Source organism: Panthera onca, chromosome B3 (assembly GCF_046562875.1).
Source record: "Panthera onca isolate mPanOnc1 chromosome B3, mPanOnc1 haplotype 2, whole genome shotgun sequence".
In the NCBI taxonomy this organism is placed as follows: Eukaryota; Metazoa; Chordata; class Mammalia; order Carnivora; family Felidae; genus Panthera; species Panthera onca.
The window spans coordinates 49,801,709-49,818,094 of record NC_138344.1 but is presented as its reverse complement, the minus strand read 5'-3'; the positions used below and the strand labels follow the sequence as shown (position 1 = coordinate 49,818,094).

Here is a 16,386-nt window from a genome sequence, read left to right as displayed (position 1 = left end):
AAGTGAGTATAATTTATCTTTTGGTTTTCAAATAAATTGAGAAAGATAGTTAAAGTAAGAAATGATTCTGATTTCTACTCCAAGTTATTAACTTAGCCTTTTATTTTTTGGATGATTGAGAAAATCTTTATAAATTCAGACCAGCAATGCACCTTAATAAAAAGCACAAAGGGAAGTAAGATAAACTAAAGTGATTTAGAGAATAATCTGTGTTTATTCTATGGTGGAAGGTGAAATCTTTCCTATTCACCATATGTAATATTAGGAGAAATATATTGGCAACATTATAGGAATTTTTTTGAACACTGAAAAAATATATTACAAAAGTTAGTACTAGATTTTTAAAGAGGAAAACCAGCCCCCCCCCCCTTAAAAAATTAGTTCCCACTATCAGGCAAACCTAAAATAGAATTCCCACTGAAACCTCATTGATCTCTGGCTGACAGCTCATTAATATGTCAGTCTTAATGGTTCTTGAGGGTCCCAGAAGATACTTCTTTCTCTTAAATTTTTATGCTGCCTAGAAATTTTATGAAAATTCCCAGATATCCAGCAGTGATTTCTAACTGCCATTGATTATAAATACTCTAATAGGCAAGATATTGATTTACTCAAGGCATATATTTATAATTAAATTTATAATGCATTTGAAATATATTATGATGAAAATCAAAAACAATGCCAGGTAATTTCAGAAAAAAATTCTGATTATATTAGGATAGCCAGTTGAACATTTTGAAAGGTAGCTATGAATTACCAAGGATAATTCTTGTCATTCAGAAAAGAAAATTAGCCTTAAGGACTCCTGCAGACTTTCACTGTATTATGAGGTAACATTCTATAGTATATTTTATTTTTAAAAACATTGGAGAAAAAAATCATAAATCAATGTTTATTATTACTTGTATTTTGTCTGTATATTTTATACTTTTCAAAATCAAGTATTTATAAAGAAAGAGAATAAATACTCTTGCAAATATTACAGCACAAGAACTTTTTTCCTCAATGCTTTTCTTTCCTAGTTCCTGGTATCTTAATAAGTCTTAGACTCTCATTCAAATGCCAAACATCATTTTCCGTGAAAGAACGGCAATTACCTGCTTAGTTATGCTTTCAGCTGAGATAAATTGAAGAGGTTCCTTTGTACATTTATGCATGTACATAGAACTATTATAGGTTTCTTTCAATATCAAGAACATCAAAAGTTGTTTCTCCCCCCCCCCCCCCCAGTATATTTATGCCCATATACCTATTTCTTCTGCAAATTGACCTAGAAACTTTTAAAGAGGGACATCCAGGAGCACCTCAGTGGCTTAGTTGAGTGTCTGACTCTTCATTTTTGTTCAGGTCATGATCCCAGGGTCTTGGAATCCAGCCCCGTGTCAGGCTCAGCACTGAGCATGGAGACTGCTTAAGATTCTCTCAATCTCTCTCTCTCTCTCCCTCTGCCCTCTTCCCTCTTCCCTGCTTGCACTCTCTCTCTCTCTAAAAAAAAAAAAAAAAATAGAGACATCCTTTAAGAGATAACCATAACATGCTTTCCCAGGGGTCAGAATTAAAGATGATAGTTAAAATGTTAGAATGTTAGATAGTTAAAATGACAGAATAATTTTTTCTAAATTTTTTTAAGTTAGAACTTTGTTTTAAATTGAAAATGGATCACAAGTTTTTTTAATCTGTTGTCCCTGTACTCCAAAACACAGCAACACAACATATATAAATCAGAATTACTTTATTTTGAATATTTTTGAAAATCTTTTTCAGCTCAGAAATACCCTTTAAGTGATGTAGAAATGGCCATAGTCCCAACATAACTAACTTTCATATTCACTGTAGTTAAGGTTCCTAACTTTGTTCTAGATTTAGATATGACAAAATGCATTATGATATTTTTAGGGGAAAAGCCAAATTATATCCAAATAAAAAGATTACAGCTTGAACATAGGTTCTTTTATCTAACTAAACTCATCAACAAATGATACCTCTGAATTGGGTTAATGTTCCCTTTCCTGTACATGTTAGCTGTTTTGTTTTGTTTTCAGTGACCATGGAGGTGCTTAAAATAAAAGCTGTTTCCAGATTAGCTGTAAGTTAGATTCAGGTCTCAGTAGTGATTTGGTAAATTGATTCAATAAAATTGATAATTGGACATTTCAAAGTCAGAGAAAGCTTAATGAAAGAGGAGAGTCTCATATTTATTTTTATCTCTCTCTGAATAACTGAATCTTTTTTTTTTAATGTAGCCTTACCTGACGCCAATAGCAATCCATGCTAAGTGAGCACACAGTCCATTTTGTTTCTTAGTTGTTCTTTTCCATTGGAAATGGTCATATAAAAAGGCTTGGAGGTTGGTTTGTGCTCATACAACTATTACTAAAGTACTGTTATATGTGCCAAAAAAGATAAGCTTGAATGCCAATATCAAATAATCATAGAAGAGACCACCTAGTTAACTTAGACCCATGGGGAGCAGGGTGATACAACCTTTTACCCATCTACTCTTCCTGCTTCTCAATAAGAGTCATGGTCTTTTTTTTTTTTTTTTTTTTTTTTTTTGACCTTCATTTCCTCCCTGGTAAGATGGCCAGATTCAAGCCAAATCTTCCCCCTCTGCAATTTAAAAAAAAAAAAAAATGAAAGAAAGGAAGGGAAAAGAAAAGAAAAAAAGAAAATCCCCATGACTCTGGCCCTAAGTGGAGATTCAGTTTGTTGCCTTAGGGTCAAGATGCTGAATCCCCGAAAAATTTTGACTATGCATGTAGTGGAAAGGACAAGCCTAGATCAAGTGGCTCTCAGTCACATCTGGGGATCAGAATCATTGGTGGAACATTGTGGTTCAGCTTACTGAACAGAATCTATGGCACATGGATCTCAAATATCTGTGTTAGAGACATATAATACTTATGTGACCAGAATCAAGGGAAGAGAATCAAAGTTTAAAATTGTTTTCATAAATTGAAGTTAGAATGTGGTCACTTTAAGAATCAAGTAGAAAGTTTTTCAAAGGTCAGTAATGTGGTTACAGCATTAATAAAATCTTTCCACTGAGGAGTGCTAACACCTCTCTGATGTCCTGTAAGTCCTTTATATGCGTCTAATTCTTTATTGGCTCATTTCCCAGCAACTTGGAAGATATATCCACTTTCTTTTCTTTCACTGTTTTCCTCCCCCCAGTCAACTGGCTTTTCAGAATCAGTATGCAACAAATATTAAATTATTCTATAACTATTCTGAATTCTATTTTCCAATTATAAATTAACTCCTATTATTCTAAGGCCACATCTAGTCCTGTCACAGAGCCCTCCATCTTTATGTTATTGTTATATTTCTGCCTGCCTGGAAACATGGAGTCAAAAACATTTTTAAACATATATTCTGTGTAAGGCTCTGTGCGGTACTTTGGGAGTAAGAAAAAGCAGAGGACACAGCAGCATGTACGGTGCATTTAAGGTCAGTGGGTGAGACAGTGAAAAGCAATATAAAGTTAAATAAAACAAATGTCAAGTGAGTGACAACAGGATATAGTGTGGGAAAGAGAAAGCTCAAATCTGGAATAATGGATATGATTCAAATAGGCAAAGAGGTGAAACTGAAGAGGCCACATGCTAAGCCAAGTTGGAGTCTGGAAAGCACAGGTGTTTTGGGGGGAAAAGCTGCTTAGAGGGGAAAGTTACCTGCGGTAGACAGAGATGGGAAGGAAAACCTAATTTGGAGCCAGATAACAAAGGGCCTTGAATACCAGTGTGTGGACTTTGTCTATAGCCAAAGAGAATCTATTAAAGGTGTCTTTTTTTTTCTTTTTCGCCCTTGGATTTTTTTTTAAACTTTTTTTTAACGTTTATTTTTGAGACAGACAGAGCATGAACGGGGGAGGGTCAGAGAGAGGGAGACACAGAATCTGAAACAGGCTCCAGGCTCTGAGCTGTCAGCACAGAGCCCGAAGCGGGGCTCAAACTCACGGACCGAGAGATCATGACCTGAGCCGAAGTTGTCCGCTTAACCGGCTGAGCCACCCAGGCGCCCCTCCCCCTTGGATTTTTAAAATTCAGATGGTGATTTTGTTTTTTAAATGGCGAAATAATGGAAACGTTAAACTGATTTCTTTTCTTTTTTTTTAGAGTGTCAGAATTTAAGAATAAGGTGTTTTTTAATTATTTATTTCATTATTTTATTTTTTTAATATGAAATTTATTGTCAAATTGGTTTCCATACAACACCCAATGCTCATCCCAACAGGTGCCCTCCTCAATACCCATCACCCACCCTCTCTCCCTTCCCACCCTCCATCAACCCTCGGTTTGTTCTCATTTTTTAAGAGTGTCTTATGGTTTGGCTCCCTCCCTCTCTAACCTTTTTTCTTCCTTCCCCTCCCCCATGGTCTTCTGTTAAGTTTCTCAGGATCCACATAAGACTGAAAACATATGGTATCTGTCTTTCTCTGTATGACTTATTTCACTTAGCATCACACTCTCCAGTTCCATCCACATTGCTACAAAAGGCCATATTTCATTCTTTCTCATTGCCACATAGTATTCCATTGTGTATATAAACCACAATTTCGATACCTTTTCTTAAAGTAAATCTTTAAAAGAGAATTTGGCTCAATATTAAGAGCAAAAGAAAGATTAGTAATTAAGTCCCCAATAGTTTATTGTCTGATATATTATTAAATTGCATTCCCCAAAGTGATAATATTTCCCTCTTCCATTCTTGACTCTTAAGAAGTATAATCAAAATAGCAGAATTATTCTCTTTGCCAGATATAATACTTCAGTGATGATTGTATATTTATCACATTTAAGGTAAACTCATTCAATAATTTCATGTATAAAAGATTCTCACACCATCTTTTTTGTTGTTTGCTTTACTTCAAGCCCTGTATATTGATGAACAATATTCAACAATTGCGGGTCCAGCTGGAAAAAATGTTTGAATCCATGGGAGGGAAAGAGGTGGGTATATTTTTATGCCTGCATTTGCCAAATATCTATTTAGAGATCATTAGCAGCACAGCTCTTTGCTATGGAAGGTGACATAATCAAGTTTTTTACATGGGTTAACAACAGAAGAGGACATGGCTAATAATCTAAAATATCATTAACAATAAGGTGACCATTATACACAACAGAATATTTGAGTGATGCATTAGAAGTGTGAATGGGAGGGGGGAGATGGTCAGTAGCCTTTTGTAGTGTGTATACAGAGAGAGTGCTATACACACAAATCTATATATGCTAATGATCTGTAAAATTATACAAACTGCGGATTTTTTTTTTCACCATATTGCACAATGTCAACCTGATATCAATGTTTGCTCTGAAATGTGCTTTGTGGCCCTAGTGGTTTTGATGCATCAGTTTCTTGTTCACATCTAAAAATCTGTCAAAATGTGTTGTGTGCTGTGTCTGTAATGTGTCGTGTCTTTGTCCAACATCTTTGACTTGCATTTCCCTGAGCAGAAGAAGGAAGGAGAAAGATTCTTTTATGAGGTTTGTGATAGCAAGCATCTTACCCTTTTCTGGCTGTTTCCCCCCAGACCTAAAGACCATCGCACTTATTTATTCTCATTCGCTCATTTGGATCAAGCAGACAGTGAAATAGTAGTTGTGCACCTGCCTCCTGCTTTTGCCACGGTCTTTCCTTTCACACACCAACATGAGCGTCCAGGGACTTGGGGACCAGAGTTGGTGCTGAGAGGGAAAGGTTCATGCAGCTGGCATTCTCCCACCACTCCCCCTCCCTAAAACAACCCCAAGGGCCACTAGAATGTAGAGATATTTCTGTTGAGGATTTTAGTTACAGTGTTCCTTATTGAGGTAAGGGTCAGAGATGTACACGAAGCAAGTTTGGACTTCAAAGCAAAGATCCCTTTTATTTCTAAATGTACAAGGCTGAAAATGCTTCTTTTAACATTGGGCTTCTTCACATATGATGTTGCTTTTAACCCCATGGAGACATTTGTACGTTTCCTTCCCTTTTTTTGCTATCTTAGAGACTCAGTCTTTTGAAAACTGAATTTGCTGCTTAGCAGCCTACAAATCAGAAGCACTAGGATATGCGTGCAGAGATGGAATAGTTAAAAAATGAACTCTGATTTTTAAACCACAGTATCAGTTTATTTTGTATAAAATAAGACTCCATTCCCTATCATGTGTTAGTGCCTTTTGCACAGTATGAGGGCATCAATCTCGCTTTTGAATTATTTTGCTGAATTAGGTGAACACAAGCAATTGAGGATCATAGCTGGAGATTGCCGTTTTAATTTTAGTGATGTTTTATATTCAGAGTTTAAGTTCACTTACTGTTAGAAGCATTGTGAAGAAATAACTGATTTCTTGTGTGGGGGGGGAATTCTGTCGTCTTTTACTGAATTTTTAAGACCACATATCATGTAAGGATAAAGTTATATTTAAAATGCCATATTTCCAGGAATTTATCCTAATGCTACTTCTATTTCCTTACTATTCCATGGTTGGATTCTAATGTGAGTCATATACTGCTGACTGAATATTAACAAGACAGATCAGACCTGTACTTAAGGAAGCTTTGTGGGCCAAGCCACGCGCTAACCAAAAATGTTATGGGGCACCTTGTACACCAAACAAGAATGGATTCTTTACTCCACATAAAATTGCCAATTTGAAATGTACCGGTTTCACATTGTAAATTTAGCTACAACTCTATAGCTAAATCACACAACTCTTCTTACTGGAGAACATAATGAAGATGGAAATACTGAGGTTGGTGCCTTCTACCTTTATCACTCTTGCAAGGCCAGTTGCTAAACTCCTCATACATAATTTAAAGGGAAAAATCAATTAAGTGAATGGAATGAATATCTAGTTTCTAACAATGTAATTTTTTACGAGAACAGCATGGACCCTAGTTCTTTTCTTTTCCTGCATTTAAATATTATTCATCCCTTCCCTCCCTCTCCTTATCATCTTTTGATATTCTGTCCCCTTTCTAAGAACAATTTCTTATTATCTTATTATTTTCCATTTTCACCTCATCATCTGCTACCAAAAAAAAAAAGTGTTAGCATTGCCATTGGTATGGATGGTCAGGAGGGAGCAAGACCTCAACCCAAGTGTGGGTATAACATTCAGCCTCCAGAGAGAAAGGAGAGAAAGAATCGTCATTCTGCAGATTTATGTTAAGAGTTGCTAGTTGCTACGCTCATCCTCCTTTGGGCACCAGAATCTCAAAATTATAGGCAGAGCCCTTCCAATCCAGTTAGCTACATAGGGCACTATCTAAATGGGCTCCTTAACTTGGAGCTGTTATAAAGATAAAGAGGATTTTATTGAGAATGACAGAATTTACCCCTCACTATGAGAAGTTTATACAGCACTTAATACGGGCATGCTCGGTGGCCTTTAAAGGTAATGCATTGTGTACTGACGCCAGTCTTCCTCTCAACAGTGGAACTGGTCGTAACACCGGGACTGGTCTTGCTAAGGGAAGCTTCCCTGTCTAGTTCTTCTTTTTAGGAGTTTCTTATAGTTTGTCCCCTACCACCTGTGCTAGGATGTGCACTTCTTGCTACAAAAACTCTTAATTAGCAAATGATTAATGATTGTGCACTTGCTCAAAATGGTTTACTCTGTGTTCATTAGCTGGCTCCTAGCAGCGGCATGGCTTGCGTCTCATACCGTCTGCAAAGTGCCCGCCGCCCACACGCCCCGCTGCATAATGCTGCAGCTCTCTGCCGCTTTAGCCCCACCACTGTAGGGGCAGCGCGGCTGCGCTCTCTGTCCAGGATCAGCCTCTTTTCCCTGTGGAGATGGAAATAATGTTTAAAACCTTTTTCTAGGTGTAAAAAAACATTGTCTTAATGGAGTCCCAGTTTGAAACATGACCTGACATTCTGACAGTCTTGGCATATGTCAGTGGCTCCAAAAGCAGTCCTTGTGTAGACACCATTACTGCCTGCCTGCACGATACCCCAGAGACCATGTGGGCACATCGTTTTTTTTTTCCTAGTGCCCTACTTAGAAAAAGAAAAGCAAACCGCTAAATTTTTTCTCCTCTATTGTGACTTTCTGACATGCTTCCTTGCATAAAAATTAAGAGCATGTTTTGGCATAACAACTTTGTGATTACTGTAGAGAATATAAAAAATATAGTAAGTCACACAAGCCATGAAGCAAACGTAACCTTAAGAATGAGGCCCAGAGTCTGTTTTCTTTTTAGTAAAGCATGCCATGTGATTCTTTCATGTGCATATTGTTTTGGGACACACTATACTAAAATAAAGTAGCCAACCCACAGTATGGATTGACTTGAGCTAGAAGTTAAATTATGTGCACCACAATCCCCATACTGCATTATCGGTCCCTTTGTAACACAGTAACAGCAAAATGATTATCAGAATGTCAGGTACTTATTTTCATTATTGTGAATGATCATTTTATTATTCTCTAATAGCTGAAATACCTCAAAAGAAAAACACATATACTTTGGTTTACATTATTTTAATAGCTTAATTATTTTATGAGTATAACTCAGCTCAGAGCAATTTGAAATAAATACAGACCTTGTATTTATTTTTTCATAAAAATATATTGCCCTCACCTACAAAAAGGACTCAGTTGCATTTCCTTGCCCTGCAATCTAATTTGTATAAATACATGAAAAAGAAAATCAGATGATCTGAAATTTCATTTCATTTCAGGAAGCCATAAGATATGGGTTATGAAACTCTGGAGAACTTGTAGTAATTGATTTAGAAAATTATGACTGTGCTGTGTAAGCAGAAGAGGCATTACTCCTTCATGATATTGCATTGGTGCAATTGTCCTGAGTGGTAGAATTCATAATTATCCATAAGCCTGCTAACTTACTGACAGTACTTCAGATGCTAGAAGTCAGCCATCATTAAGTGAGGGGAATAAGGGCATTTGTTTCCTTAGCTATATTCTCTTACTCTCCTGGCCACAAAGCAGACTAATTAGATACATTGGTAATATTTTCATTGCTATGTCTCAAAAATAACTGAATCTCTTGACTCATTTCACTGTGGTAAACTTTCCTGAACAGGGCCATGGAATCTGAAACATAACACCACCTATCCTAAACATGTGTGTATTTTAATGAGCAATGTAACTATTCTTTTGTTTCAGGAAAGCCTTATCTATATCCTTTTCCACTGTTTAATGATGAATTTGATGAATTAGAAACTGCATCTGACTCAAGTATAATGCATGTCGCTGATTGAAATTCACTGTAAAACCGATTAGCTGTAAGGACTTAGTCTTCAGCTAAGCAAATCCCCACCAGAGAGGATGGAAATTAACCCCTATCATATTTTACTTAGCATTATCCTTTCAAAATTATACTTGCTGGCAACAGGGGATTGAATAGCACTGCTTTAAAGGAAACAATGCTTCACACTAGTACTTCTGTAACTTCAGCATGCATCAGAACTACCTGGGTAGCTGGTTAAAACACGTTGCTGAATTCCATCCCCAGATTTTTTGATTCTGAAGGTCTTGGGTGGAGCCTGATGACCTGCATTCCTAACAGATTCCCAGCTGATGCTAACGCTTCTACTCAGGGGACCACATTTTGAGAATTATGGCTCTGTGCTCTTAGAACAGCAACCAGGTAATTAGGAAATGGCTCAGAGCCTCCTTTGTCTTATCTGTGCCACACACCTCACTGACCTACTTAATATGTTTTGAATCTTGAGAACACAGAGGACTCGACATGTTGGAATGGATCCAGACACAGCATGCAATGGTACAGGCAAATGTTTGTATTAAGGAATGCAGTGATCCAAAAACATAGGTGACCAATTTGCAATACTAAACAAATACTCAGAATTTTTTAAAACATTCTAGACTTTATGCTTACATTTTATATGTAACCCTGTCGAAAGGTGTGGTTGTACGGAGGCTAAGCTTTATGTTCAGGTTTCTGATGTGTCTCACCTTTTGTCCTTAATGTAAATAGATACCACTCACTAGTTAATACATTAGTGACAATCGGTGTACTGTTTTCATCTCTTTTCCAGCCATTAAAAAGTAAATTATAAAATATGTATCAGACGTCTTAGATAATAAAATAAACAATTTACATTAGTCATCTCTTCCTTTTAGTTCTAAAATTGTTGTCTAAAGCAATTTGCAAAGATTTTTTTTCTATTTGGTAGAAGGGTCTATTGTTGCCACTTATAGTCACTAAATCTGTAGGGCAGTAGTTGAGACAGGAAGTTTATTAGTGAAGTCAGAACAAGTAAAGTAATAACGTTTGGGAGTGGAACCTCCTCCCCAACACTTTGCAAATTTGAAAATATCCTTTAAATGAAAGCTGTACTTGTTAAATCTTATCCTGCAACAATTCAAAGAATAAGGTGAAACTTCTAGTCTCTTCATGTGTAAATAGAGCTCCAAGGTGGGATGTCTTTTGGCTGAATTCGGTAAAAGCAAGCAGCTATTTTTAGTTTTATGGCAGCAGATAACAAGGGGAACTGAATGTTTGAAGTAGTGGCCTTTTATTTTGATGGCAGGCAGCTGTTGCCTGCTTTCTTTCTCCTCTGAACCATCTCTATGATTGCAGTTAACAAATCGGACTTAATAGAAAATTAAAAGACTAATGAGGGCCAGAGGGGCAAATTGCATTGAGGTGATTTAGTAAGTATGATTAAGAATCTAGCACTGCTACCAAGTAAAATTCAGCTAACTGCTAAGCTTGTGAAATGAAGAAAAGGTGCCATCTATTAGGTTGAGAAGTTTCTGGGTGGGTGACCCATGTCAGGATGAAATAAAAACTCAGGCGGGTACTGCTTGTTAACCTCATTCCCCAGAGCATTCCCACGAAATCATAGGGTCGCCTCTGTGCCATCAAGTCTTTATTTAAACTAACCTGTCTCTGAACCTTAAGAGAACTTGAGAGAGAATTCAAGCCACAGCCAGGAGGGAGAAAAAAAATAGAGCTTAACTGCCAGTTTCTATAATAGACCTATTTTATTGTCTTGTGATCCTCTTTGACTGTTTATGCTTGCCTTCACAACCCATAAATCAATGCAAACTAGGAAAATTTACTTCTCTAACCCAGCCAATCCCCCTTCTTCTCCTACTTGATTGAAAGGGACCTCAGGCACTTCATGCAAATGGCTCACTGAGGGAATTCTGTCTCCATGGACTGATGTTCAACAGGTACTCAGTTCAGTTGATTGAACAGACTGTGTTCACAGTGCCTAATGGGTGAATGGATTCCCTAATGTGAGTAGCAGAATGGGAAAGACAGAGTGAAACAGGGCAAAAAGGCATTTTTTATAGAATAAATTCTGAACATAAATTTTGTGCCTCCTTTCTTCTCCTGACTTAATCTTACTCTGTCCATATTCATGGTTAGTCAGCCAATAGATGGAGCTAATAAGCCCAATGTTCCTTCTCAATCAAGTTATTTTACTTGTTTAATTTTTAATGAGCATTTGCAGAAGAGAATTTCTTTAAAAAAATATGGCTTCTTAGACTGCTGCTTCTCAGTCCTCATATGTCCCCAAAATATATCATGAAGCATGGCACATTGTCCACGCCTTGGTTTTTCCACTTGTAAAAGGGAATTGTACTCTATGGCTTCTGAAGTTCATTCTAGTTCTAAAATTCTGCAGTTATAAGGACACTTGTTATAAACCCATGGAGTAGAGGTTTAGTCTGTTGTAGGTGAAGAGGAAAAAAATGTTTAAGAGAAAAGAATGGATCTTGTCACTCATATGAGGTCTGAAGGTATCATTTTTTCTTAAAAGTACAGGGATAAAGGAAAGGCTTTTTTCCCCTTCAGTTGTCTAGGCTGAAGAACCTAAGTTAACATATCTCAAAGGCATTCAGTTGATTTGAAGCACAATGACAGTTGGATTTACTGCATACTCTCTAATTAGGATGCGAGACAGCTACTGATGTTCAACTTTCGAAGCGAAGAAGTTAGAGGCATGAATTTATATAACTAATGATACTCTAGCATAACAGTTCATGCAAATCTGAATGGCATAAAGAAAATGTCATAGTCTATCTCTTAAAATTGTCTTATAAGTTCTTGGGGAGCGTCTTTCCTAACAGGAATAAAAAAGGAAACAAAAGACAGTGTAGCATTGGTGGACCTGGGGCACAATTCTTTTTCCTTCCTTCCTTCCTTTCTTTCTTTCTTTCTTTCTTTCTTTCTTTCTTTTTTTTTTTTACAATACAGAACACCATACATGTTTTTAAATTTCACGCAACATTCCACAATACCCATCCTGAATACCATAGCTCAGCAAGGTGATTTAGGACATTCCAAGGAGAGTAATTTCCTGCTGGATTCAGTAAGGAATGTTCAGTGATTTCTCAATCATATATTTTAAGTTGAGCTAGCCATTTTAGGATGTATAAATTCTGGCCAAATAGGAGGGTTGGAGAGAAATGGTATTTAACAACAACAACAAAAAAAACATAGCCCAGATAAGATTGTGATAAATTACTTGAAGCACTTCCCTTGTTGAAGCCAACTACTAGGGCCAGCAGATTTGGTCTTTATTAAAACCACTCTAGGAATAGTTAGGAGGATGGAATAAAAGAGAAAACAAGAACACAATGTGGAAATGATTGCATTCGAGTCTACATGAGGATAATTCTGCATCAAAAATTGAAGAGGATAGGACAGATGGAGAAAATATTTGAGATGTTATCAGTCATATTTGGTATCCAAGTGACTATGGAAGGTAGAAGGCAAAGAAGGGTCAAAGATGATTTTCACATTTCTGCCTTAACGGTATGGTATCAATAAAATTTGAGACATAAGTTAAGGATGGACAGGTAATACGTTCATTTTTGATATGCTGATATTTAGGTCATCCAAGTAGAAAAGGCCAAATAGGCATGTGGGAATGTAGACATGATACTCAGGCATCCTGTTAAAGCTATAGATAGAGATTTGGGGGGTTGTTAACACAGGGGTGGGAATTGAAGACATAGGCATGGATGTGATTGCTCAAGAGACACTGAGTGGGAAAAAAAAAGGAGACGAGGAAGGGAGAATTGAAGGACACTTATTTCTAAGGAGTATATAGAGGAAGAAAAGTCATCAAAAGAGAGACAAATGATAGGCAGAAAAATAGGAGAGCTAAGAGAAGGTAGTCTCTAGAGAAATAAGGAAAAAGAGCTTGAGAAAGCAAGAGTGAATGCAGGCTGAGTAGGCTGAATAGTCATTGGAGATCACTATTAAGAAACCACTGGTGATGTATACATGAACATTTCAGTGGAGCATCCAGAGCAGAAACTACACTAGAGGAGATCAATATTTAAGAAATAAGGAAGCTATAAGTTTTACATTTATGCTGTGAACAGTTTGATGGTCAAGAGAAGAAAAGATATTAGCAAGCTATCAATGAGAAGCTAGTACTAAATAAGTTGGTCTTTGTATTCTATTTTTTATTTTAACAAAGTGTTGTTTGAGTACATTTATAGAATGGGGTCTTGAAGATGATGATGAGGGGGAATGAAGACAGAAAGGGATATTTGAGCAGAATCCAAAACAAGGAACCAAGAGCTCAAGTTGAACTGTTTTCCTTGGAAATGAAGCTTGCTTGCTTTTTCTTTCTTTCTTTCTTTCTTTCTTTCTTTCTTTCTTTCTTTTTATAGATATAGTGATGGTGTCTGCATTTATTAAAAGATTGTTCCGAAAAAACCTTCAGGACATGAAACCCACCAGTCCAATGACCAAAATTTGGGACCTGTGTAGATGAAGGCCAGGGACTGATCATCCTCCCTGATATGCACTTGTTTAGATAAGCAAACAATGGAACTCTAACACTGATGAGTTGAACAGGAGGAAAAACAGCCTAGTAATGTGTATACAACAGAAAGGAGATGAGGTAGTATTGAACACTGGGGAACAGGAATACAATTCACACAAAATTTCTTCCTGCAAAGCCTTAATTCTTTTAAAGAGTTTGTATTGAGCTGTTGAAAGAGTTTAAAGCCACTTTCCAACTGACTAGTTCTATCTCCAGCAACAGCTTGATGGTTGGATTAAATTTTTTTTTTTTTTCAACGTTTTTTTTATTTATTTGTGGGACAGAGAGAGACAGAGCATGAACGGGGGAGGGACAGAGAGAGAGGGAGACACAGAATCGGAAACAGGCTCCAGGCTCTGAGCCATCAGCCCAGAGCCTGACGCGGGGCTCGAACTCACGGACCGTGAGATCGTGACCTGGCTGAAGTCGGACGCTTAACCGACTGCGCCACCCAGGCGCCCCTTGATGGTTGGATTAACCATTCCTGTTTTAAGAGGCTGAAATAACATAGATTCCCTTCACATTCCTTGGGGAAATAATGTGTGCTGGTAAAACACGAACAAACCAAAACATGCAGAGTGGGTATGGTAACCATATTTTTGGAACTAAACAAATATCAGGACATAATCTGATACGGGCTGACAGTGAGACAAAAATTTGAAATCAGGACTAAGTTTGTAACTCCAGAATATATGGTTGCTAAGGAATGAAAGATTTCAAATGCAAAAGTATTCTATTAATAGTCAATGCAAATTATCACTCCAAGGAGAAGGAGCACTCTGGGTATCAAGATTTCCTTTGAGGGATAATTTCCGTGCTTCTTTCTGCCCTCACCTCCTTCCTCAAATATTTAGTAAATGCCTAGGCATACAGGGACAGACGCCCAGGGTGGACAGTTAACTAAGACAGAAATCAGTGGAAGAGATAGATTAATAAGAGAACAATTAGAAGAAAGATTCGTACAGATGTTGTAGTAAACCGCATAGGTAGTGCAGGGGTTAGAGCTACTAACAGCACAGGGCCGGCAGCATGGAGGGCAAGAATTGCTAAAGTAAGTGATGGATGCATTGTCTTTTAAAGGAAAAGTAGAAGTGGGCCTTAGGGAAGAAGAACTTAGCAGATAGCTTGCATGCTGGCTCTCTCTTCCAGACAAGTCTTTTTTTATTATCACAGCTCAGTGGTGTAAAATATGTCATTGGTGTGAAATCTCAAGAGAGTACCTATGTATGACGATAGTTCATTCTGACCATTAGAAAATCATACCCTTCCAGCCTTGATTTTGGAATTCTAAAACCTATCATGGAGTGTGGATAAAATCTGTTTCAAAAGCTTTACTATAAATTCAGAATTTTACTCTGTATATTTAAATTCTCATTGAGTATATTCCTCTTTACATGGAGGCATTTATTTTTTATTTTTTGCCAGCCAAGTTGTTTACGTACACATGCTAATTCAGTTTGTAATTTTTAAAAAAATTTTAAAATGTTTTTATTTATTTTTGAGAGAGACAGAGATAGGGTGCCAGCTGGGGAGGGGCAGAGAAAGAGGGAGACACAGAATCTGAAGCAGGTTCCAGGCTCTGAGCCATCAGCACAGAGCCTGACCTGGGGCTCGAACTCATGAACTGTGAGATCATGACCTGAGCCTAAGTCAGATGCTCAACTGACTAAGCCACCCAGGCACCCCTCAGTTTGTAATTTAAAATAAATTTATTAACCGTGACTTTTGAATGCTTGTTTTTTTTCCTTTTAATAATAACTCTAAATAACAATATAAAAAATGCAAGTTGATATTTGATATTACATTTAGAACCAGTCTAAGTTTTAAATCTTTGGGAAAAAGATTTAAATCAGGTAGTCTTTCACCTTTCCAAAGTAGCCAATAATTTGTAAAACGTGCTGTTGGTAATTTAGGCAATGAAGTCTAAAAGCCCAAGTTATTGTTTCTTACAAACTTAAGGAAGTTTGTAGTAGTAAGGAAAATTTCTTCTATATGTACAAATAAAGAAATGCAGAACTCAAGAACTGGTTAATTTGCTGCCTAAAGGGATTGTTTTATAACTAGATGAGTATGATATTTATAATCATTATTATTGCAAAAGACCTGCAATTCAGCCTCATAATTACTGCTTCTGTTTTAATGTTATAATGGTATGATTTTGATCAGATGAACAACAAGTACTTAACTGAAATTATTATTTTTGGTTTTTTTTTGCCTGGTTCCATGACAGAGGCCTTAGTTTGCACCCACTTGGAAACTTAAGCTTCTATGAGGAAATGAAAACTGTCATCCAATGTTTAAATTGCTATAGATTTGACAGGTTCACAGTTTCAAGCCAAAGCCAACTATTTGATAGAAATCTCCATTCACAAAATACCAAAGGTAGACTAAAATAATTTATGGGAAAATAGCATAATTTCATCCAACTGATCTAACCATTTTTATATGACTTTAGAGTCATTATCTTAACAGGTGAAAAAAACCTCAATGTGTATATTAAACTAATTTGAAAACAAAATACACATTTTAAATAAGAAGCAATCCCAGGGTGCCCTGGTGGCTCGGTTGGTTAAGCATCTGACTATTGGTTTCAGCTCAGGTCATGATTT

General features: G+C 36.9%; 1 protein-coding gene across 3 annotated transcripts in view; it reads left to right on the top strand.

Annotated features, from left to right (window-relative positions):
* The window catches only part of UNC13C (unc-13 homolog C), a 612,857-nt gene that overhangs the window by 490,357 nt on the left and 106,114 nt on the right, over positions 1 to 16,386 (top strand). For 2 of the 3 annotated variants that reach the window (XM_060618475.3, XM_060618477.3), the window contains exon 27: positions 4,875 to 4,952. The exons of the other annotated variant lie outside the window; for it this stretch is intronic. In XM_060618475.3, coding sequence (XP_060474458.1) covers positions 4,875 to 4,952 — 78 coding nt within the window. The remainder of the gene's footprint in view (positions 1 to 4,874; positions 4,953 to 16,386) is intronic. 3 annotated transcript variants of the gene reach the window in all.